The sequence below is a fragment of the Barbatula barbatula genome, assembly GCF_947034865.1.
Source record: "Barbatula barbatula genome assembly, chromosome: 13".
Taxonomy (NCBI): Eukaryota; Metazoa; Chordata; class Actinopteri; order Cypriniformes; family Nemacheilidae; genus Barbatula; species Barbatula barbatula.
Window position 1 is genome coordinate 16,100,916 of NC_136776.1, and position 25,203 is coordinate 16,126,118.

A 25,203-nucleotide genomic window follows, 5' to 3' on the forward strand; every position below is an offset into this window, starting at 1 on the left:
ACCCACCATCTAATCTATTGACCTGTATTTCTGTATCGCAATCTTAAAATAACATCAAAAAACACATTCTTCATGCATATCTTGGTTATCCGTGGGGTGCCTGTCTAAAACTCTCATGTTGGGGTTTTATTGATGCGGTGCAGCGCCGATATTTCAAAATGACGGCTTTTACATGCAACTTTCTCTCTTTACTTACTGTATGATAAAAAATGTATATCCTCCTAGAAACCAATTTAATTCCTTAACGGTCATTCAAGCATTGCTAGATCAATGATCAAATCAATTGCTAAGCCGTTTGCGCTTCTCACAAAGACCTATAAACATACCAAGTGTGTGTCTGCGCTGCTGCTTTGAACCGCACTGTGAAAATCGGTGATTATTTGCGAAGAGTTCCGGCCAATTTTTTCATTAAATGTAAATGATGTGCAAATAAGTCTCGCCGCACGTCCAAAAGTAATATTTATTCATAATAGCCTGAAAGGGTTGACCGGTGGTAATAGTACAGACTCCAAATTGCCAAATATGAGCTTTTTTATCCCATGTGGTTTTGGTAGAGTGCCACAAGCATTGTTAAGGCTCATCGTAACAAGCTCACACAGCTGGAACTGCTTTTAATAAGTATTTTTTTGTTTTTGAAGTACCCTAATGAACAGATTAACAGAATCTCGTCGAGTGGCCATTAATGAACAGAACGAAACGAATGATTTATTTACAACTAAAGCCAGACCGCGAGCATGTGGTCCGGAATCGCATTTGCATAAACACAAGGGGAGATAAAAAAGAAACATGGGGGACAAAAAAGAAAAAGGAATCTCATCCGAAATCTTTTGACCTTTTGGATGTGGATCAGTGCAGCTGGTTGGAGAAACTACAGGTGAGGTTTGATGTAGACTTCAATGGTGCTGTCGAGCAGTAAGCTTTGAGATGTCTTCTGTGGACATCTGCTCGTATGCTGGCACACACACACACCACACACACACTTTCTGTCAGGTTTACAAATATTCATTATTTGATGATGGATGTCTTTGTTACAGTTTCAGATGCGTTTCATTGTAATTTGTCATTTTTTTTCTTCGTAATTTTATAAACTACTGCATATAAAGAAGAGAAGAAAAGTTGATTTGTACATTTTCTGTACTAAATGTAAGTGATACCAAAACGTTGAACTTGTTGAATATCGTCAGTAATTGTAAAAAATCGATGATAGTTTTTTAGTTGTTGCTTACGTTTCTTACTGAGGAACACAAAAGTCAGATTGCTCAGAAAACCTGTTCATAAAGTGAAATTATCATCTCTCAATACAGTAAACCTTAATAGTGCCTATTTGATATCTCATGGGAGAATTTCATGGTGTCCTGAATCCCCAAAGGAGGTGCCAATAATTTGTGCTGAGGTGTCACATTCCGCTTTCCTTTTTTTTAGTCGCCCACGGGAGTTCATAACGCGGTTTTGATGCACGAGACCCTAAAGTCTGGTTTATCTGGCATCACTTTTTCTGATCACGTGGAAATCTCTCATCTTGTTCGTCATGGCAGGCCCTGTGTTTGCTCTCCGCTGCCTGGGGTCTGATAAGCATGCTGGGACTTTGAGCAGGTGGCCACCAGCCGCTGCGAGCGCATTGCTTCATACTTGCGCTCCTCAGAGGGAACTGCCTGCTTTCTCTCTCTCTCATTTTATTTTAGAGTCAGACATTGCTTCATATGATACCTTACTGAAAGACGGGATGTGTGAACTTTAAGTTTAACTATATACAGTATGTACTGTGTACAAAATGACCTGGACAGATTTTTTTTATTAAAAAACAATGTTTTGGCAACTGTACAATAAAGCAAGGAGCAATGGGTTACAGTGCATTTTATAACAGCTAAGGGCTTTGTGGCACGACCCGAAGCAGAGTGCCTAAAACTCCCTTAGCTGTTATAACATGCACTGTTACCCACTGCTTCGCGGGGCTAATTGCTTTTATAAAATGGTTATTTCATATGCGTAAGCAAGGTTTAATAAAACAAAGTAAATGAAGTGATATCTAGGCTATGCAATGCGGTAAGTATTTTATAATGGCTTAAAACTCGGCTCAGCCAATCAGAATCAAGGACCAGAACTGACTGTTTTGTCACGTAAAATTACAGGTTTTTCATGAACATCTGCAGTCTTTCTTTAATTTGATAATTTTTTTACGGTATTTAAAAATTGCGTGAAAAATCTTTCAAAACAGTAAAATTATAGAAAATTTCATATATTTTTTACATTACATTAAGTAAAAAAAAAAAAGAGTAAAATTCCTGTCTTTTTGTGTTTCTTCTAACAGCCTCTATATTGATGAACAGAAGCCAACCGAAATGATCTTAGCAAACAGGGATCATCCCAGCAATGAAAACTATGCATGCCGTAATCGTGTCCGAGGTATGTGCTCCTGTTCATGATATGCATAGATTGTGTAGCTTTACACTGTATGCATGACAGCAATGTAAATAGAGACGTCAGAAAATATCTTTAAGAAAATATTTGCATTCCTTGTAGAAGCTATATATGAGCTTGGCCTCCATAATTCATGGTTTACTGGTCAGGTGGACATAAAGCGTCTGTGGCTGGCTGTTAAGGTGGGGGATCAAGGTTTGATCGATTGAGAATGGAGATTGATCGGTTCCCACGATGACCGCATTAACAGTGACTCTTGACCTGTGAAATACTCATGGCTTGATCGGAACCACTCGACCTCTTCCCTTGTCAGACTACAATAAAAACAAGACATTCCTAGTTCAGTCAAGTTTACAGTTCTGATTCTTGGATATTTGTGTGGCCTAGTCTATCCCAGGGGCGAAACCAGACGTTGTAGACATTGGGGGCTCAGCCCAAATGATTGGGCATGGACCCCCAATGACAATATTTTAGGATTTAATTTGGAATAAACACCATTACTAATATAGAATCTAGAAGCCTGTTTAGTTTTTTTTCATCTCTGAATCTTACCATTGAACATTTTATTGTAAACAGTTGGCTTTGTTGCGTCTGCCTCACTCAGTCATCTCCGCGCTGGAATTCACGCATGGTTTCTGTTACGCGCAAAGTTCAGTTTTCTTCAGTCGGATTGGCTGACATTCTGCTTGGCCTCTGTAATTTGATTGGCTGGAGTTGCGTAAACTCTCTCTTTCTCATTTGATTGGTCAACCTTTTTACATTGACGAGCGCTAGCCGCTGGTACCGCTGCTGCAGCTGCACCAAGTTACTATACGGCACAGAAATCACGAGAATAGTTAGTAACAAGTCGGTAAAACATTATTACTTATTATTATATTCAATTATAATTTCTTTATATCACAACAGTGGGCCGGCACACATTGAGCAACATAAAATATTTGGCTAGTGTTAACATTAGCCATTAACCGGTAATCTCTGAATCAGTTTTCACATCACAACTATAAATATACGTTCACAGTAATAACGATGCCACTGTAATAATGACCGATTCAAAAAGCGTGTTAAATGTCAAAAGATTCAGCATTTTAATTTGCACACATGTAATTTACCTTTGTTTTAATCTGAACGTCGTCTTTGGTCAAATTGACTGGAGGGTGCTGTTTACCCAGCGTACTGAATAAATTAATTTTAGAAACCTGAGACGGATTTGGAGCTTTTGAAAAAACATTCGTGGCTTGAGCCCCAAAAGCCAATCCAACCCCTCCACTCCGCCCCTGGTCTATCCTCACTTATAAACACAAATTCAAATTCAAATCGATTAATTGTGACAGAGCAGGTCAACTTTGATATAAATGTCCCCATTGTTGTTAGAAATCTACGTAATAAGGGAAAAAACACACGCACGAAATTAATCCACACCTGCAGTGCTCAGCTGCCAGCAGTTGAACTCCACCTCAAGGACACATCACAGACTGAGTGTCTTTTCTGAATGAAACTGAAACAGCTCCATACAGTCTGCTCTCCAAAATTCCTTACAAGGCGGCCAAATGCTCCCCTAAAATCTGCAGTAGTTATTAAAGCAATAAGGGGCTCAGTAATACATTCATTGTTACGGAGTGTTGGCAGGCAAAACATGTTTTGGATTCACAGGTAAATTTTTTATTTTAAATGTAATTTTAATTTAATTAATCAAAAATCACAATGAACAATTCTTATAATCACAGTAATACAACTCATTATTTTCCAAGGCTTCAATGTGGCTCTTCTAATCGGATTATAGAAGCAGAACTATCTGCATATTTTCTTTCAGGCGCTTAACTTGACATGTAATGATTAAACTGCAAAATTTGTATCAATGCATAAGTATAAGTGTGGGCTTATCATTAAATCTAATAGAGCAGATCTTTTATACGAAAATGTTGTTGTTTTTTCAGTTCCTTGCTTTGCAAAACTGTAAGAAAGCCTCTTGTGCAACACCCCAATCTAGGAGAACGAAATGATGGATTTAGGTTATGAGAAAAAGTGCAAACAAAAGGATTCCATTTATCAGCATTTCTTACATCTAGCTAAGCAACTGTTTTAAAACCACAGTCTAGTATAAAATATATATATATATTCCGATGGATCTTAAAGGGCTTAAAGATAAGAAGCTATCAGCTTATTATCAAAACACAAAGCAGCCATGATCAATTATTCAACTGAACATTAGTCTCCCAATATACATGTAGTCTTTGGAGAAAAGCTCTCTGGTGTGCCACTGCACACACACACAGATCCAGCTCACTGAGAAAATAATGCTCTTCAAATCCACAATGAGTTCTGCCCGGCATGTCCAGTCTGAATCGATAGAGGTTCTTAATCTGGTACACACACATACACATGCACACACAGCGTCTGGTGTTTAGACTGATCGCTGCCTTTTATTTGATTTTATTTCCACCCGTGCTGCGTTTTCCCCCAATTCCACGATTTACGGGCTTCTTTATTGGCGACGCCTGTCAATATTTATGGCTTTTGAGCGACACGTTGACAGACGACAGGAAATGACTCTTGATTGGCTCGGTTGGGAAATGGGTCCTGGTAGGCTCCTGTATTATTTAGCTGGGAGATGCAGCCGCCTGCCGGAGAGGCTTGTTCTTGGTCTTAACAGTGCTAACGCATCTCCATTAGTAACCAAAATATCTACCTCGATCACTACTGCTTTTACTGAAGAAGAAAGTAAGACCTGATCTCTACTGTAAATTTACTCTATACGAAAAGGGTTGACTTTTTCTACCAAATAGGGCTTCATTTAGATTTTTTAAGATACCGTGAATGAATAGAGATAGATCATTCTGTATATCAATGCATGCGTATCTTCTGTCAATGAATAACTTTTTTGATACAAAAAAAGTATTGTGCATATCAAAGGACTTGTTTATTTACTTTTTACTTATATACTTTTATTAATCTGCAAGCTTGTTATGTAGAAGTTGAGATGAAAAGCTTTTTAAGACCACAAGTAACAGGAATTCAGCCGCCTTTGGCCGGTACTGTGTATGTGTGCATACATAAAAACAAACGTTTTACCATAGTGAATGTCCCCATACGTGTAGACTTCCATCCGTGCCAAAGACTGTAATGTGCCACACACTGGTCTAACAAGAAGCAAATGGACAACACCAGAAAGATCTTGTGCCAAAACATCTCACTCACACGTGCAGCTGCGGACCACCCTTCTTTATTGAGCCTCTCAATGCAAATTTTTATTGAGTTTAGAAGGAACTCCAAGTCCCCAACCTGCTCTTTTAATTTGAGAAAAGAATAACAGACAGCTACATTGTGGCCTCTCTCAAGCATTACGTCTCCGCCGTCTGCCGCAACCTGGCGTTTCTGGCATAACGCAATGCTCTCGAGGTTTAAACCGCTTTCAACACATCCGTAACTCGTCCTGCCTCGAGCGTTCGCCCGGTGCGAATTTAAAATATTTTCCCTCTCCTGTATTTCAGAAATTGTGGAAACGTTACTTTCATCTTCGCCGGAATGTTATTACGAAAACTATTTCGAACGTTACGCTCATTGATGTAATGCGCTTGGAAACGTTTGAAAGCGGCGGGCAGTGCCAGCGTATGATATTGAACCTACACTGAAGCAGAAATAAAAGATACAGCACGATTTAATGAACAGGTGGCTTTGTGTTTTCTGACGCCCTGGTGACTGCATAGAACGTTTAATCGCACATGCTGTTCATCAGAAGTTAATCCATTCACACTGAGCAGTTATATATAAGTGTAAGACTAGCTCGCACGCTCCTGGTTTGTCTGAATGTGGTGCTTATCTGTTGTCTTTGAGACCTTTCAGCGTGTGTGTGACATAGGGCTGTAAATTAGATGTTGAGGGCAAAGCCGAGAGAAGATGCTAGAAACGTAAAGCCTGCTTTGATTACAACTTCATTAAACACTGAAGGATAGAAAACATCATGAAGTCATATTGTTTACTGACTCTGTATCTGTGCTTTGATTTCCAGTAAAAATACTAAAACCATGAAAAAATATCCATTGGAGAAAAAATTGCATTTCTTTAAAGTTCAGCCGTATACAAATGTATCTTTATAAATAGTATCAATAAATAGTATTGCAAAGCAATAGGGCGATGACACAATTAATCGCATCCAGAATATATGTCTGTGTACTGTTCATGTTAGTTTTGTATTTATAAACAAATACACATACATGCATATATTTGACAAAAATATCAAACTTAAAAATGAATAAATATGTATATATAATTTCAATTATTGATAAATTAATACATCAAAATAATCCGTAAATATATACTGTATACATGTCTGTGTATGCTTTTTGTGTTTAAAAATACAAAATGAATATGCACAGTACACAGACATGTATGGTTGGATGCGATTCATTCTCGATTCACAACATATAATGTATTTCGTCTTCACAAATCGTTACTTGACTTAAGCATGTTTAGAATTCTTTAATGAAAAACAAGATGACAGTAATGATTGAAGATTTATTTTGCCTTACGGTATAGGTCTACTCAACAGATTTCAGCGAATCCATTTTTTTGCATTTAAGAATGTGCGAATAAAAGTTTTACACTTTCAACAGAGCACTTGCGTTTTATGTGTTTGTTTCAAACCCGTTGAGTACCACAGGTGCAAAGTTACAGTGTGAAGGTTGAAGAGAATACGTATAGATGGGAAAAAGCCCCGAGTGACATGTGTATAGTGTCGTGGTTAAATGTGTCAGTGTTATAATAAAGAGAAAACCTGTGGTAATCGACAGCATGTCACAAGAAAGATGACTTTAATGCTCTTGTACAGCTACTTTTCTGTATGAAGTAGTACAACCGCATGCACAAAACATGTCCAGGCATTTGTACGTTTCCAGTAAAACGAAAAAGGTGAAAATGCTGATTGAGTTGATTTGTTAGGTTGTTTGCGGTTAAATCTGCCACCCCGGTGCAGTTTGTGCGCTGTCGGCTTGGGTCTGATTGGGGTGTTTTGGGGCTTGTTCGTAGCTTCACTCTGCATCCTGGTTTTTAACAAGCATTCAGTGCAGCCAATAAAAAAGGCTTTTACCTTAATCGCCACAAGATAATAGCCAACATTTGTCCCCTTCTGGAGTGCAAAGTGCTTACAAATGCCTCTGAAAGATAAAAAATAAAATACATTTCTGTATTTGTCTCTTTTTTTTCTTATTTCAAAGTGCAGCAGGAATGAATGGAGCGCTATGAGTCCATCAGCTCTTGGGCAGGAGCTTCAAGTTCATGACAGGCTTTTATCCCTCATCAAAGCAACAAGTGGATGAACAGACTCTCCTCCGACTTCTCCTACCCCTCCCTGGAGTCTCCCACAAGCCCTGAGGGGAGATCGGACCCTAAATCTCTCCTTTTAACAAGTGTACGTGCTTCCTTCCTCCGCCTGGTAAAGCCTTGCGAGTGCAGGACACATTTTTGGGGCGAAAGAGGCTGACCTCATCTTAAGAGCCTGCATTGTACATGTATGTGTTGTGTTTTAAGAATATATAGGTAAAATCTGATTGGCTGCTACAATGTGAGAACTTATCACAGGAATCGGGCAGTCTCTTTAAAAAAGATTATTGTGGCATTTATAGGGCAATTAAACAAAATATCCTTCAGTATATCTATTTTTGAGCTTTATAAGAAATATTGGTCTTTTTGGTTGGTACTTTTTATTACTTTTGAATGCATTTCAAACCTTAATGCCACATGCGCTTTTAAGTGAGAATATGGACCAGACTTAATGCCGAAGTCAAAGAACCGACAATTGATTTACTCAAATAAACAACAAATAATTTCACGCCACATCTATATAATAATTTATGTGTCTGTGACATCACACACATTTGGGATAGTTCACCCAAAAATTCTTTCATCATTTACTCACCCTCAGATTGTTCCAAACACGGATAAATGTGTTTGTTCAGCTGAACACACCGGAAGAAATTTGGAAGGCTGTCAGATCTCACCCACCATTTACTGCCATAGTAGGGAAAATAAATACTATGGGAGACAATGGGGTGAGATTTGACAATCTTCCAAATATCTTCCTATGTGTTCAGCAAAACAAAGAAATGTATACAGGTTCAAACAATCTGAGGGTGAGTAAATGATGACAGCATTTTCACAAGGGATCAACTATCCCTTTAATAAATATTTGTACCCCACTATTTTGGCTACCGCCAAAAGTCTGCCTTGAATATATGTGTTGTTATTCATTTTTATTGAATCTTTGGAGGACATGCCGTCTGAACTTTGCAGTTGCAAAATTTGAAGAAGTGCCAAAACACCACATTCTTCCAAAAGACACAGAGTTTTTGTCAATTTGTGCATTATTTATGAACGAAAAGAGGTCTGTGTGGATGTTCTCCTGCTCCACATCTCTACGCATCAAACAGATTTTGTTTCCACTGAAATAGCAGCCTTAGAAATAAAAAAACAGCCTGCCAGAAAACCTGCCCACAGCCAAGTGGACAGACAGGAGAATATGAAAGGTCAATGAGCGAGAGACAGAGAGAAAATATGTACAGGAGCCGGCCTTACGAAAACTCTCACGCTATCTCCAATTGTGGCTTCCGCCCAGCCACGGGATATCATCTATCAGTGGACAAATGCAGGGACAAGAATGCTGCCTCTCAAATGAAATAATATATCTTTGAAAGCCTACGCCTGCACCAGGCCCAAAGCCCATATATCAAGTCTGGGCGGCTGGTGGATCCGGTCCAAGGGCCATTAACCTTCCACCTGTTTTCCCCCCTGTCCTTCACCACGCACCCCTGCCCTTGGTACCGCTATTGGGGCTTGCTTGGGCCCCCCTTACCCCACTTCCCCCATGTCCCCTCCCTATCCCCTGCGACAATAACCACTCACCCCCGTGTCGCACGCCAATGTAAAGCGACTCAGGGCCCGGGCAAAATAATTCAAATTCAGTGGACCAGGGACACTGTTACAAATCTTTGCCCGAGTGCCACGGCGCTTACGCATAGGCTGTTTGTCAGCGAGACCACCGGCTTGACCTCAGGCGCTCGACGAGTCGAGGTGGGGGATGCGAAAGGAGACGCTGTGACCGGTCAGGTAGTATATGTGGAGATGAAGTGGGGGGATATGATATAAATCGTGAACAAGTTCATAGATCACGACCGCAACGCCTTATTAATTTCTGCAGATACGAGGGCACCTGGAAATTACAGTCGCTGACCTGAACCTCTAAAATAGGACTGTCAGATTACAAAAAAAGAGAGACAGACAAAGTGTGTTGCATAGCAGAAAATAAATAATTAAGCGGAAATCATTTCTGTGTTTATACAGTATAAAAATGATCTGAAATACCTGTATAATTTGCAATAGGCAATAAACACCAGAGCACACAAAATTCCTGCCATTAATGCACTCAACTTTTATTTTCCAGTGTGTATTAAAACTATAATTAACTATAACTGTAATTAGAATACATATTATTTTATATTATTAATTTGACATTATAAATTTGAAAATAAAATAACATAAAATAAATAGTAAATTGAAGAAATTAAATCCAAAGACACTACATGGTTGCCCACAGACCAGATCTCTGCTTTTGTTTTCATTAAACGAATCACGACGAATGTGACAGAGTTCAATAGAGAACCACAGAAAGCCAGAATCTCCTCTTCTGTCTCCCCATACAGCTGCTTTTTCAATAAAGCTCACGGCTGGGTGCAGGTTGAAGAACAAGGCCCTGATACAGTGCTCCTTCACTTAATGGCAGGCCTGGTATTGTCATTGAATTCAGTGTACAGAGAGAGAGGGAAAAAAACGTGCATAACAGTCCCCGAGCAGCCGTGAAGGAACAAAAATAAATATTGGCGCCACATGTCAGGGTATTGTAAGTTTTGCACGGTTGACTTTTATCAGCTTAGAGGACTAAATTTAAGGCAGTACATTTGGGGCTGGTTTGTGGCACGATATTGCGGTGATTAAGTTTACCCGAGCACATTGTTTAGAGGACAAGAATTAAACCGGCGCGTACATGTGATCCTCGCCAGAACTATAAAGTCTGAGGTGAAACGGTGCGATTTAAAGCTATTGTGTGGCGAGGAAAAGCTAAATGCACGCATCCTATCCATTAAACAATGGCCCGCGGTCCACAATGAAAGGGAGATCTCTCTATGGATGTGAATCACTCTCCACGTCGTGGGGCAGGGCAGCTGACCACAGAGTCAGGGGAAGAGAATCACGCACACCAGATCCTTACTAGCTCGTATTGTCTGTGTAAACGCTAGGAAGTGTGCATCTGTTTCCCTCCCACCCCTAAACATGACTCCCAGCTTTAGCATGACAAACCAGCCGGGGATGTTGCTGGCACGCACTTCTATACAAACACACAAACACGGTTAAATAAAAAAGCACTAAAAGAGTACACATCCAAACAAAACAAGCTTTTACAAAATAAATCAAGAAAACAAATATAAATGTAGTCATGCTCATGAAAAATAAACTATGATATTCAGGATGCAGTACTGTGTGTTATTATGATGGGTGTTACAACATTGTTTTTAATAGTTACCCTTTTGGGAGGTGTCTATTTAACAAAAAGTACACTGTTCATATAATAATGTTCAATATATCTTAAGGGACCTACTTTTAAAATATTTATTTTGGGTATGCTCAAATAACAACACCTTTATTTATTATTCTTCACCCAGTTTATAATACAACTATGGTTGGGTAGATAAGCTGTTTTTCATACTCTCCCCATATTTTACAGCTTTATCCTGGCCAACGTGTGAGAATCGGAACGTTCTTTTCGATTTTATTATACTGTTTTTTTTCATGTGTCTGAACACAATAGTGTGTTCTCTTTAGAGGTCCCATCATGCCCAAATATTTATGAGAGCTGTAACCTAAGTCTAACTTATGGAAACTAAATCTTAAAACTCTTGGCAGACGTTTTGCACCCGGCTCTATTACTAGAGAAATTCTTTTGTTCTTACGAGGCTAATAATAGAGCTGTAAATGTAGATATATTTATTGCCGCATCACCACCTTCCCAGAAAAGCCTTATATTCACTTGCATTTCCTGTGTTTATTAAATGCGACCCACAGCTCAGTCATTAGTTTGCGTCGACAGTATTAGCAAATGACTTTTTGCTTAATAGCATTTACTGAAAGCCTGCGGCTCTATGTCTGTGGCATTGTGGGATAGCATACTATCTATAAATGACCTCTCTTTGAGCAGGTGTGTGACTGTCCGTTCAACGCCTGACTGTGTTTGTGCTATGAACGCAACATTCATACACAAATGCTAACATGAAATAAACACAATTTACTTTTTATAAACATACTGAAGTTCTACTGTATGTGGGTTGATGCATCTAAAAAAACGTAATGCTACAACCACAATGTTATGGGCTAAACCTCTAGCCGCGTAACAAAGCTCTGCGGTTTACAATAACCATACAAGTGTTTGCTAATTACGGTCAAGAGTGGGTTAAGACTTTTGTATTTTTTGTGTTTTTGTCAGCGCTCCAGAGTACGTTTAGTGAGGGCGTGAGGCATGAGAGCTTCACTAATTACAACTTCAACGCTACGCTGCGTCTGCTAATGTCAAATTCGACAGCTACGCCCTTGTCTCTTTTAACAACTATTGTGAAAAACAATTACTGAGGGTGCGAACGTGGCCAATAGATCAAGGGAAAGCCGCTTCATCGCGGCGAAAGGTGAAGTGCAAATACAATTAAAGGTAAATGATACAGACAGCAATTACCCGAACGCAGATGCGAATGTACGCTAAAGTGGGAATAGAATGCTTGAGGTAAAGTGTGTGAGAACAAATAATAAGGCTCGGTAGGCAAGAGTGTAACCATTCGGCTTTATAACAAAAGCTCGAAGAGTGAATAATTGATTCTTCTTCAACCACAAAGATGAAACCCATTGCACATGCAAATAGGTTGTAAAAATGACATGCATACAGTGTTGCGCCTCATTCATTTATTTATAAAAACATTATTGTTTGAACTTTAAAGGAAAAAATGTTTGATTGACAAGAGAAAAAGCACCTAGAGAATCTGATTCGAAAAATGAAACCAGGTGACAGCCAAAACATATCAGCCTTCTCTGCAACTTGAGTTTTATTTACGTTCACATAGCCATCAGTCTGTTTTATTTCTTTTTTTGTAGTCGTCAACAATTGTTGTAAAATCACAATAGGTGTGAATGAAGTCATATACGTCACTGACTCTTTATTTTGGCTAGAAAAGATGAGAATGAGCTTCAATCAAAACGTTCAAAGCGGATGCTAAAAGAAACGCCCACCCCAAAAACCAGAGCACAGATTGGGAAATAAACATACAGTATAAGCATAAATGATTGATATATGTCTAAAATAAATAAACACCAGAAATATGCCCTAAATGTATATTGACATGTGGTTTCAGATTAGAAAGAATGTACAGTAGCTTAACAAACATTCTTTGGCATTAATTACGTAATATTTTTGCATGAATAATGATTCCTACAACAGGCGGAACGACACTGGTCTCTCCATCATAAAGTCAGTCAGACATTACATGAATAGACAGAAACAACTGAGACAGTCTAAACTGTGGCATTTTCAAGATGCTTGTAACAATTGTTAAGAACATTTCCTACTAACACACTAAGAAAAATATAATTTGGTAAATAAACATCTAATGTGTCAAAATTAAGATGAAACACGTTTGGGCAATTTGCTCACAAAGATTTTTACCCAGCATTGTTTGTTTACAAATGTCTCTTAGTTTACTATTTTGTTGTCAAGCTCCTGGGGGCTGCTGTATAAAACTCGCAAAGTCTTCAGTATGAATGGATCCTAATACTTCTCATAAGAGGAAAACAATAAAATGCCAGTAGTCCTGAGAGCACAAAATGAATGATTTGATTCAAGTGCTGTCAGATTTCCCAACGGCATATGAAAACATGTCACGGGACAGTAAAATACAGCACACCCGCGACCAAAATCTTTCATGAGCGCAGACATGCATGAGTTACTGAACCTCACTCTCATCTCTGCCCCATCAATATTTCTGTCAGCCAGATAGGTATTGAGAAAAAAATTGAAAACAATGGAAAAAAAATTAAAGAAACATGGCTGGGAGCGTCAACCATTGTTGTAAACTCTCAATTATAGATCAGCCTGTCAATAAATCTTTTGCAATGTTGACATAATACATCATGCATTTTTATGCTTTTCCAAAAGCCTTGATGAGACGCGTTATTATTTATGGAAGACTGTAAACTAATTAGTCATCCAGACAAATGGCAACATTTGTTTTATTTATGTTTAAAGTACAACTACCGTACCGCCGGGTTGCGCAATTCCTATTGGTTGTTGGCACGCTGAGCTAAACACACTTTATAAGTAAGATTTACTTTATTGTAAAAACTTCCCCAACTTCTTCATGAATGAACAACAGTAACTATAAATTAACTTTGTTTGCTTAATATGTTTCTATTCCAAATTGCTCTGGTCTAAACTCAAGTTCACCAACCAAACAACTGCATTTCTGTCCACATCTATGCTGTACATATGAAAATTAACATACCTTCAGTTCCCGAAAGAAGATGCTGCTCCTGGCCCATTCTACAATGGAGAACAGCGTCTGGTCAGCCATCTTGCACATGAGGCCAAAGGTGTTGAGTTTCTCGTGCTTGCCTCGGCTCGCCTGTTCTTGCTGGAGGTACGCTAGAATCTTAGCTTGCACCTGAAGTTCGTCTGGCTCGTATTTCAGTAGTTCCACCACCAGGTGGGGGAAGGTCGGTGGCGATCCACCCACGTAGGCCTCGACGTACGGGTAGCCCATGAGGGACTCCGGCGAGCTTGTGTAAGGGTCGGGGTACTCTGATTTTATGGTGCGGCTTTGGAAGTGGCCGTACCCCTGGTAGCCCTGCAGGCCTCCGCCGTGCGGGGGCATGGCCATGCTGACCGGCGACGTGACGAAGGGGCTACGGTCAAAGTCTGCGGGCGGGAGGCCTGCACTGGAGGAACTGTGGTGGTGGTGGTGGTGATGGGGGTGGTGATGATGGTGGCTCAGTGGAAGGCCCTTGGAGGCTGAATGGATGTTCTGAATGGCAGAGGTAATGGTGAGATCAGCTGGGACTGTTTGCATGGCTTGCGTCATGGCTTCCAGCTTGAGTCCGTTGGCCCGGATCAAGGCTTTCTTCTGTTGCTTGAGGGCCCGGTCTCGCTTGTACATGGGGCCGAACTTGTTGCGTCCACCTCTCATTCGGTCAGCCCTTACGGCTTAAAAAAGCCAAAACAAAGGGATGAGACTTGTTACATCAATGCATCAGTACAACATTTAACTCTTTTTCACAATCAAATTGCATTTTACTTTGGTAAGTTGACTCGCGTCGTACATTTTCATAGTATGTTTACTTATGTGCCGGTACATTTTCTGAATGACATTGGTTTATGCTGTTACCCATGTGACCCATCAGTTAAAGCTTATACCTAGAGCAAGGTAAGTGCAATAAAGCTACAAGACACATTATATAGAAGAACGGTTTTGAAGAATGATCTGATTTTAACCGAAATAAAGTCAAGTGGATGAGGTAATCACATATTTTATGGCAAATCATTAGGTAAAGTAAATGAATTGAGTGCCACTGCCCATCACCAGCTCAGATCCCCACCACAGGGCACTAGACTCTTGATTTAATTATTTTTCTTTTATGCTTTACGTTGTCAGCAGGTACATGGCTGGAGGTTCCGGTAGCGATTTGACACACACGGGCATATGCGGTGAGCGCAAATATGGAGACAGGCTCTCAGACGGGGACTTGACCGGCATGAGCGCACTCGTTAGGCTCTCTTATATCTCAAGATCTTAGAAAAAATAAAACAATTAAAAGGAAAGACCCGGTTCAACAGCTGCCTGGGGAGTGATTTTAATGGCCCTTGTCGCAGTGGTGTGTGCGCGCTTGTCTCCACGCATGTGATGTGATTGATCCAGCAAGAGAGGGAGGCAAGTGTTGCCGCGGCGATCCTGCTGCTAGCATCCGTAACATTCTAGCAAACGATGATCCCTGAGCAACTTGTGGTGAGTTGTTTATTTATTAATCTGTATTTGTGAGCTAATGTGGTTGTTAAGACGTGTCCGATCGGAATTAAAAAACATTGCGATAAGTTTAACTATTAATGATTTCGGAGCAACAGGGTAATTAACAAGCTTGAAACTAATAGGTGGCCCTTTTGGGAAATCACAATTAGATCTAAACCTCCGACTCATGAATGCATTCTCTTACCCCCTGCAACCCAACACCCCCATCTATGCACATGCACGCTAACACGCATTCTGTGTGGCTCACACCACCCCCTCTTCTTTTTTGTCCTCTGATAAGGTTTTTTTCTTCACATGGTGTCTAATTAAACAAGGTTATTTACATGCATGTCATACTCTTCTTTTTTGGCACCAGACAGAAGACGGTTTGGTGCTTTGTGCTGTTTCTGGGGATGTTTCGATGTTTTTTATGCTTAAAAACTGTTTACAAATTTTGTATGCATTTAATACCCGGATGACCTTCTACATTAAAAAAAATAGCAGTTTTCAACATAGTGTTCTAGCCCACGATGCATTGCATTCAACCTGACAACCTTTCATGTGACTAATACACCAAAAGCAATATTACCCAACAAATTTAAACAAACTAAAAATGCAATCATTATATCTGTTTATTTCCAAGAGGACAACTTGACGCCACTTGCTAAATTAAACATGCAACTCGATGAGGTGATGTGACAACAATGTAGCACGCAACTGTTAGATGTTTATGGTGGTATTACGTATACGGTTTCACTTACTATTTTTAAAGTATTTACAGTGTAGTAGGCTATTCAGTAAATAGTAGCTAGTATGCCATTCTGAATATAACCTCTTTCTTTCATGAGGTATTGCTGTGTTGAGCATCTGTCAGTACGCATTCCTGTTTATATATGTGTTTGCCATTAGTGTGTCTATGCTTTGTTGCCTTTTTCTAAGGTCTGTGTGACTGATAAAACCAAACGGTTTGTGGAAAGCAATCGCCTCGATAATAAAAGCAGTTGGCTGATCTAATTTGCTTGAATTGGGAGTCAATCGTTGTTGTGTTTGTTTGTGCGTACGGCGTGTCTCCGCAGACGGGGCCCGTCTGAGCAGATTTTAGCGCTGCTTATCGTCTGATTTATGTGTGTTTAATATACAGGAATATTAAGCGTTGCTTCCCTGTCCTATCACAGGCATATGAATGCCTCCCCTGGCCGGCGCTTGACACACAGTTTGTCATGTCCGCCCGAGCTCTACTCTGAAGGCGCGTGGTTCCACGCGCACACATGAATAGCTATGATACCTATGCATAAGTAATAGCACCGCTAGCTGCCTCCAACACCGGCGGCCGAAGCGCAGAAGGTGAATGTGCACAAAAATGACTAAGTGCACGATGCAAACCCTAGCATGTGTTTTTGAATATCCCTGTGCGGGATCTTCTGATTCATCAAGGCTCTTAGTATGGAGACCAGACTTTTGACGAAATCTGAACTATTTTACGCTCGGCTGAGCACAGCATTGCACTCGAACTGAATAAATAAGTGCACGGCCGAGACTGTTTAACTTCATCTCCACTTCCTGAACATCATCTGCAATGATATTGATGAGAGGGTATAAATCGTTTTTTTTTATCTGTAACTGAGCCACAAATAAAGAAAGGAAGACAATTGAAGACCTTCCTCTGAAGTCATAACATAAAAGATAGAGCTCCCAATGCTTTTTAGAGAACTTTCAAACAGCAGCTTCCCCTTATCTACGTATATTGATAATAGAGCTTCCATGGAGACATGGCGGAGCGCTTGTCTGTGTCACGCTGATACAGACGTGCTGTTTTGCTACTTGTTCATTGGTGACCTCAGATTTGCTTGCTGAAAGCTTTTGATAAAACAAACAAAAAGATTTAGACGTGTGCATATATATCAGGTGTCACAATTTGTTACTTATTTGTCTAAAATATAACTGATTACTTGCATGCTTAAATTGCATTGGACAGTTTGATAAACATGTGCCACAAAGTGACAATATATAAAACATTATAATGAACATTATATAAAGATTTCTATAAATTAAATATTTGAAAATTTGAAAATATTCCAGATATGTTCTTTGATTAAATTACACAACTGTTACAAAATAAATCATTATGATTAGATTTTAAGCTCTAAATCGCTTTTTAAACAAAACAAAGTTATGGTTTGTATTCAGAACACTATTTTGGCTAACGTCTTCCATTTCTTTCCCGAGGAGTTAAAACTATCATATCAAGCCTGTGGGCAGTATTAGCGTGCGCTCATCTCTTTGGACGGATCTGACAGGGCGCTGGAGGGCCTTGTATCCTGTTGATAGCATGCGCCAGCAAATCAAAGCCGGCCAGCTATAAAACTAGAGTGCGGGAAATTCTTCTCTCCAGCAATTAAACAATTAACAGCCGTGTATCTACATACTAAAACAATCAGATTTATTGAAATTGTGTAGTAATCTTATAGAGTTCCTAGAATGTACGAAGGAGAAGAAGTGCAAGGAGTAATTGAGAAGGTGTCTTACCCTCCAGTTTCATGCCGACAGTGAGGCACTTTTGAAACCGGCAGTAGGGGCAGCGTTTCCGCTGGGTCTTGTCTATCTGACAGCTCTGAGTCTCTATACATGTGTAACGTTTGTTGTTCTGCACCGTCCTCTTGAAGAAGCCCTGCAGAGAGAGGTGAATTAAGATGTCAAACTTTTGACCCCGGTGTTTGTTAATGCGCTTTTCAACCTCTTGTGCGCACACACACACACATCCATTCGCACAGAAGAGGTGCTACGCACACGGCCACACAAGTAGACCTAAATAAAAGTAGAGCCACGGGCTGAGAAACTCTCCCTCAGCAGCCGCGCCTGCTTGTATCAACACGCACACACGCACAAACACTCACCCACACACACACACACATATATAAACTGACATGTGCTCCCACACAACTGACGTGAACAGAAAAACAGGCTGCAGCTGGAAAGAAACGTGAGATGTCGACCACTTATCGAGTGGGCATGCACAACCGGGTCGGGCAAAATAGCCCACTGGGTTCATGCTGCTATAGCTTTAAGTGACCCGCTTGACATCTCCTGGAATATAAAGATTTACTTTAGCCCCGTTTAGCCTTGTGATGTACAACATATTTAACGTGTTTCCACGAGCTCCTGTCGGAGCAATTAAAACCAGAGGCTGTGCTATCCATCAAAGCTGTTTGATTTCAGCGTTGCCTGATGCTGTCCACGAGATCATTCAAGAGGAAAGTGGGAAATGGTATAATTTCTGCTAAAAAATATATATTTTAGCAACTGCAAAATTGTAGGTACTTGATAATTTTTGATTTAATACATGCACATTTTTTTCTAACTGTACTTGAACACTTAAAGAGATAGTTCACCTAGAAATCTCAAATCTGTCATCATTTACTCCCCCTCGGGTTGTTTCAAACCTGTATGTATTTGTTCCAATGAACACAGAGTAAGATATATGGAAGGTTAGCAATCATCCACTACCATAGGAAAATATATATTTTGGTTCTGTTGTACACATAATGAGATATTTTTAATAATTTAAGAAAACAAAGAGTTCTTGGGCAATTTAATTTGACCTACTATGGTAGTCAATGATCTGCCGGAACTGAATATGACTAACATGCTTCCAAATATCTTTCTCTGTGTTCATCGGAACAAAGTTATGTATATAGGTATGAAATGACATAAGGGTGAGTAAATGATGACAAAATTTCTTATTTTTGTGTGAGCAATTCCTTTAATATACACACTTTACATTGAAAATAAGTTCATGCTCCATCATCTCTGATGTTATTATTCATACTGCAGGACCAAAAAAGCAACAGAAAAAAATCCTATAAATGATATTCATCAATTACAGCGGTAGGATTACAAGATTTCGCCTGCAACCGTTCTGATTTATTTTCAAAGCAGAAGAGAATCAAACAAGGAAAGGTATTAACTTATTCTTGATCAGCACCGTAGGGAGGCTGGCCCATTTAAAACTAAAAGGATCAATATTGCCCAGAACTCAACACACACTTGCTCACATGCCCATTATGCATAACAAAGAATATATAATGCATAACCTTAAATCTAGCCATATTTCATTTGAATTGAAATGTATCAAGAACGACAAAAATTAATAACCTATATTCAAGCAATTTAGGATTCAAAAAACATTTTAACGTTAAATAAAATATTTTCTCAGTGAATCAGTTTCCAAATCATTTACCACATCTTTCTGGGTAGAAATATTCAAATACGAGCGTATCAGACTGGTAAGCATTGCAAATATGGTTTAAATCTGAGATAATTCCACTGCTCCATTAAAAGACGTAAAAAACGCTTTTAAAAGGCAAATACTTTTCTCATGATGTCTGCCACAGAATTCTGTTCACAAAAAATAAAGTCTTTCAACATCATATTCAGAGCAAAAATTCAGTCCGTGTGTGTGTGTGTGTGTGTGTGTCTTTACATTTGGAAGTGTGTGAGACACTGAGAAACTGCCCATACGGTTTACAAATTGATCTCCAGACCTCTGACAAAGTCCAAAAATAAACACACCACATTTGCACTACAACCAAACTAAAAAGTATTTCCACCCAAATTTGCAACCCATCAAGACCAAATTGACCAATAAACAAATGACAGATTTCAAAACTGGATGAGACATAACTGTAATAGGTTAAATATTTAAGACTGTACACACCTTACAGCTCTCACAGGTCAGTAAGCCATAGTGATATCCAGACACCTTGTCTCCACATACTGGACACATTTCGTCCAAATCTTCATCGTAGGAGTAGTCCATCATTTTAAACTGTGGGGCTGGAAAGAAACAATATCACTACAAATATCAATATTCATGGTATTACTCATATTTACTGTGTTATAAACCAACAAAGTAAATAACAAAATCAATTTTATGGTTAATATTCAATTCTACTCATTAAAGTACGCATTTTAGAAGCTCTGTATGATGTCAAATGAACTGTCACACTTACAACGATAGCTTGCAGTTTAGCAAACGAGTTTTACAAATGCATAAAAATGCAGGAATCGACATTTGGGCGCATTTTAAAATATTACCTTACTTTCTTTCGAGAGGGAAAAATAAGTGTCTCTCTGAACTAAGCGATCGGTTTGTGTGGAGGAGGGTCGCAGAAAGAAGAAAACTTCAGTTTCAATCTGGTTAATATTCATGATGGCTAGTAAATTGGTGTGGGAGCGCGAGAGAGGCTGCCGTCTCCAGCTTGAGTGAAACGTTTAGCCACGAGGCGAATAGAAAGCAAAACAACATGTAAATATAACAGCGTTCTGTGCCTCCAAAATAACTCGTCTTTGTTCTGCATCTCTGATTATTTTGAAGAGAAAAAGAGCTATTTCTTTTCATTTCAATTACTCAATCTTAATTGTTCATTAATCTTTCATTAATATTTAACACGAAGTGGTGCGGTTTGGGGTTGTTCTGTCTGCACGGGACAGACGCATCAATTTGGCAAGTTATTTTAAGACCATCGCAATTCATTTTCTTTTCGTGGAAAAATATTAATTTCACACGCAACATTCAAATCTTTAGTGCAAAGAACTAAATGCGATTCTAAAACTTTGAGGAAAAGCCCAAAATGGAAACCATTCGGAATTTCGTTTTCTCTTTATTTATCTAATATAGGCTACTCACGCGCTCATTATTTATTAGTCCAATGTTATTTGTTATTTTTAATAAGGGGGTATGTAACAGAACGCAACAAGTGCTTTTAAATTGTAGCATTTCTTATACTGTATGTGGAACAACACACAATTGTGTTAAAGACAGTTCCGTTTCTTCCTTTATTTACATTTATTATTTACATTTTAAATGCGACTTTAACAGGTTTCGCGTTGACAAAGTTGCATTGTTTAGAAAAATTATATTTGCATGACGGCTGCTGTGTTTTGTGACAAGTGATCGAATGACTTAAAACTGATTATTTTTCATTAACGTTTTCTAATAAAAACATTTTTGTTTTTAAACCAAACACAAGACATTCCTACAAAACATTGGTTGAAATGATCTCACATAAAATATCCCTCTGCAATAAAATGTGCTTTTCTATGGTTTTATTTAAACACATCCCCTGATCAGAACTAGTCTGTCGCAGACAATATTGTAGGTACGCCAGCAGATAAAATACAGTTTTATTCATCGCCATCCCGTTTAATTCTGTGATAGGTGGAATAATATATTTCTGTGCTGCAAATCTGTTCTGACAATCTTTCGTTTGCACGCTCAATTTTGATACAGGAAATTGTTTGCAGGTGATCCTCATCAAGTTCAGTAGAACATCAAACATTTTGCGTTTCTGCATAGATTTGTCGTCTTCTTTTGAGAGTAAATTCGATTGAAATAAACTTTTGAGGTATGTTTATGCGCTCAGATTTGATTTCGGTCGTTTACACGATAGTACTGATTTAAAGGTGACGACTGGATAGATTCATAAAAGTGTAATATTAAATGTTATAAATTAGCCATTGCGTATTTTTAATGGAATAGAATAACCGTGAATCGAAAAGCCTATTCTATATTTCAGTAACAAGACATTAGTTTACGAGCTGAGTGTCAAAGTTATATTTATATGTATGTAATGTTCGTAAAGGGCCCCTGACGACAACCTTACTGACAAGTGGGCAACTGTTTCAGCCGAATAAACCGGGGCTTATTTTGACTTCGTGTAATGAGGCTATGTGCACAAATGGTAGCCCCCGACTTGCACGGCGAAGATTTAGTGTGACGTGAAGGCTATACCGCTTACCTTGCATGTTTCCAGGCATATGCCCCTGTTCTCCATGCGACCGAGCGAGTCCGAGAGATTCTGACTCGACTTTAGGCAGCATGACAGCTCCGCTGAGCCGATGATGAGCGCGCGCCGCTCCGTCCGGTGGTCCGCCTGCGCGCGAGAGGAACACCAAAGAATCTCAGAAACGTCGTCCAGACGTCCGAAAGAAATCCTGCCCGTGTGGATATGCTAAACGGTCTTCTTCTGTACGTGTGTTACGAGCGCACCGGACAACCGTGACCTTTCATTTTTAATACGCGTAACGCACACAGTCAACTTAATATTCGAAACGCTGCTCGATGCAACGGAAATGCATTTTGCGACGGAAAACTAACACTACCACCGGACCGCGAGGAATTAAACTCTGTCAAGACCCCTATCCGTTATCTGTCTTTTCCTCGGGTGGTCTTTGCGTCTATTGTGATGGTGGTCTTTAAACCAGAGTGCGCGAACTGTCAGGAACTTTGCGCGAGCCCCTCCTCCGCGCGCGCACCGAGCCGCCGTATCTGCGATAATGTCAGAGATGTGAAGTTCAAACCCTTCCTCGCCGCTTTGTTTACGCAGCAACGGCACCGCGTCCACCAATCGGCGCTGCGATCGGTGCGCTGGCGTCACGCGTTTGTCCAATCAGAGTCGGGGAAGGGTATCAGCGCTTCTGCATCTATTCGCTCGTGCAGCTGTTTAATAAAACTTACAGTGAAGCTCAAAGCGCAGAAACAAAACTAATATAGTTGAACGTTGCGAGACACGCGGCGCCGTAAATCGGGAGCACCGGGAGGTATGTTGCAATGTGCCTGAGGGTCGAGATTGTTTCTGTATTGTGGCTTACTGGGATAATCAAATGTATGGAGGATTTAATGACAAAATGCTGCTTTTACAAAAAAGTTGGGAAGAGTATTTATTTGCAACCAAATTATATTTTGTAGGCCTAATAATGTGCTATTTAATGCTCAATTGCGTTTTATGGTTGCATGAAAAAAATGGAAAAGCCTCGTGTAGCCTACTATTTTAAACAATACTATTTTTTGTGAAAAAATAAAGTACAGTTTCATGCGCATATTTAATGACGGAAAGATATGTGAGGCAATCTGTCAATAAAAGGATCACATAAGTGTAGTCTAAATGTGAAGCATTGTCCGTGCGGATATAAAGTCATAAAAGCATTAAACGGAATCTAATGGCATGATAGCGTTGTCGGTCAGATGTAACGAAAATTGACATCGTACACACAAGCACGAGAATCAACACAATAGAATAAAACACGTTCAGGAATTTAAGCTTCTTGACACGTTTTTGCATTCACAGTAGAAATGTTTAAATATTTTTCTGCGGTCGGACTTTCGAGTTGGAATAGCAAACTTCTGTTCTTGGATGTTGGTTTTAAAGACAAAAGTTTTTTAGGCAGCCGTTGTGAATTTATGTTAGAAATATATAAACGTTTAAGTTATACCCTAACAAAATACTGTTAATCATAATAATAATAATAATACATTGATACTAGTAATATTTCAATTGTTAGCTCATTTGAAATGATTATTTAAATATTCCGCTATGCAAAGTAGACCGCTGTTTTATCTGTTACAAAAAGCCCTATAACATGACTAAAATACCGTCAAAGTGATTCACAGCGTTAAAATTGCACATCTTAATAGCTTTAAGACGGTAATAACGCCAGCCATAAGAAAATTGTCAACACATCAATGCACAACATCTTCCAAAGCCCGGAAAAAAACAATAAAGTCATATCTGAATAAAAAGCCACGTTTGAAAAACACAGAGGCACATTCTTTGTAATACTGAGTATTACAATAAATAATAATGAATAATATAGTACAAAAGAGCAATACATAGTGTCATGAATAATGGCAGTCTTTCATGTAAGCAGGTAATTCAGGGTCATCATTTTATAACATTCATATATAAATGAATATTTGTTCATATATAAATGTTTATATATATATTGTATGACCTACCCAAATCTTTACTGGAGTCACGTACTAATTCACTCTCAAAGCCAGTGAACATTGTAGGCAAAAAAATTATAACACAGAGCAACCATAGGTCATCCAACCAAAGAATCCTCTACATCCCTTTAAAGTTTTCTATCCTTTCCAAAGATTGAACCAAACGTCCACTTTCCATTAAAAAAATGGTGGTCTTTTTGATGAAACCACCACCCTGGCATGTCTCCCTTTACTTCCACACACGGCACTCACCTCTCAACCCCCCACACCCCCTCCTCCCCACCATGACCTGCTCTAAACCCGCAGTCACATCTCACCTAATCAACAATATTCAAAACTCCTGCGGCTGATAGGTTTGTGTGGATCACGTGGAGTTTGACGGAATGATAACAGCCAGTTATAAAGTGACACACGGATAGATAAGCCGCAGCGGACAGATAGTACTGAAGGAATGATTAACCGGTGAAGAAGCGAGTAAAAGCTGCCGTAGCCACCAATGAGTGAATGGAATGGCAAAGGTGGTAAAAGCAAGATCAAAAGAACACATCAACAGGTTGATATAGGGCCGCAAACTTTGAACCACTTCTACAAAACAACAGCACACACAAACCAATTCCATTGGTTTATTGTTTCTTTGAGTATCTGGATGGGAATGCGTACGCAGCGGGACGCAGTCTACTTTGAGTCTTTTATCATCATAAACTATCATAATTCTCTCTATCTCACATCGGAGAGGTATTATTGATGCAGATCCACACTTCCTCAAGGCAAATATGTGGACATGTAAACAAACCCCTTGTATTTATTGAAAGGAAGCGTCCTAATACAGATTTATTCTTGTATTGTTAAATGTTAAAACAGAAACCATTTGCATTGGACTTTCAGCAGTCATCCTAACCCATAAACTATATTTATGTA

At 39.3% G+C, this 25,203-nt stretch overlaps 1 protein-coding gene across 2 annotated transcripts in view; it reads right to left on the reverse strand.

Moving 5' to 3' along the window:
* Nucleotides 1-24,604, reverse strand: part of nr5a2 (nuclear receptor subfamily 5, group A, member 2) — a 43,423-nt gene extending 18,819 nt beyond the window's left edge. Inside the window, exons 1-5 of one of the 2 annotated variants that reach the window (XM_079471288.1) lie at nt 24,295-24,540; nt 22,298-22,432; nt 20,215-20,333; nt 18,027-18,168; nt 14,004-14,701 (exon numbers count right to left, since the gene is read on the reverse strand). In XM_079471288.1, the coding sequence (XP_079327414.1) occupies nt 14,004-14,701; nt 18,027-18,168; nt 20,215-20,333; nt 22,298-22,432; nt 24,295-24,346 (1,146 nt within the window). In that variant the 5' untranslated portion in view covers nt 24,347-24,540. Of the gene's footprint in view, nt 1-14,003; nt 14,702-18,026; nt 18,169-20,214; nt 20,334-22,297; nt 22,433-24,294 lie in introns of both variants that reach the window. The other variant, XM_079471289.1, reaches the window with a different exon arrangement.
* Between the last annotated feature and the right edge of the window lie 599 nt (nt 24,605-25,203).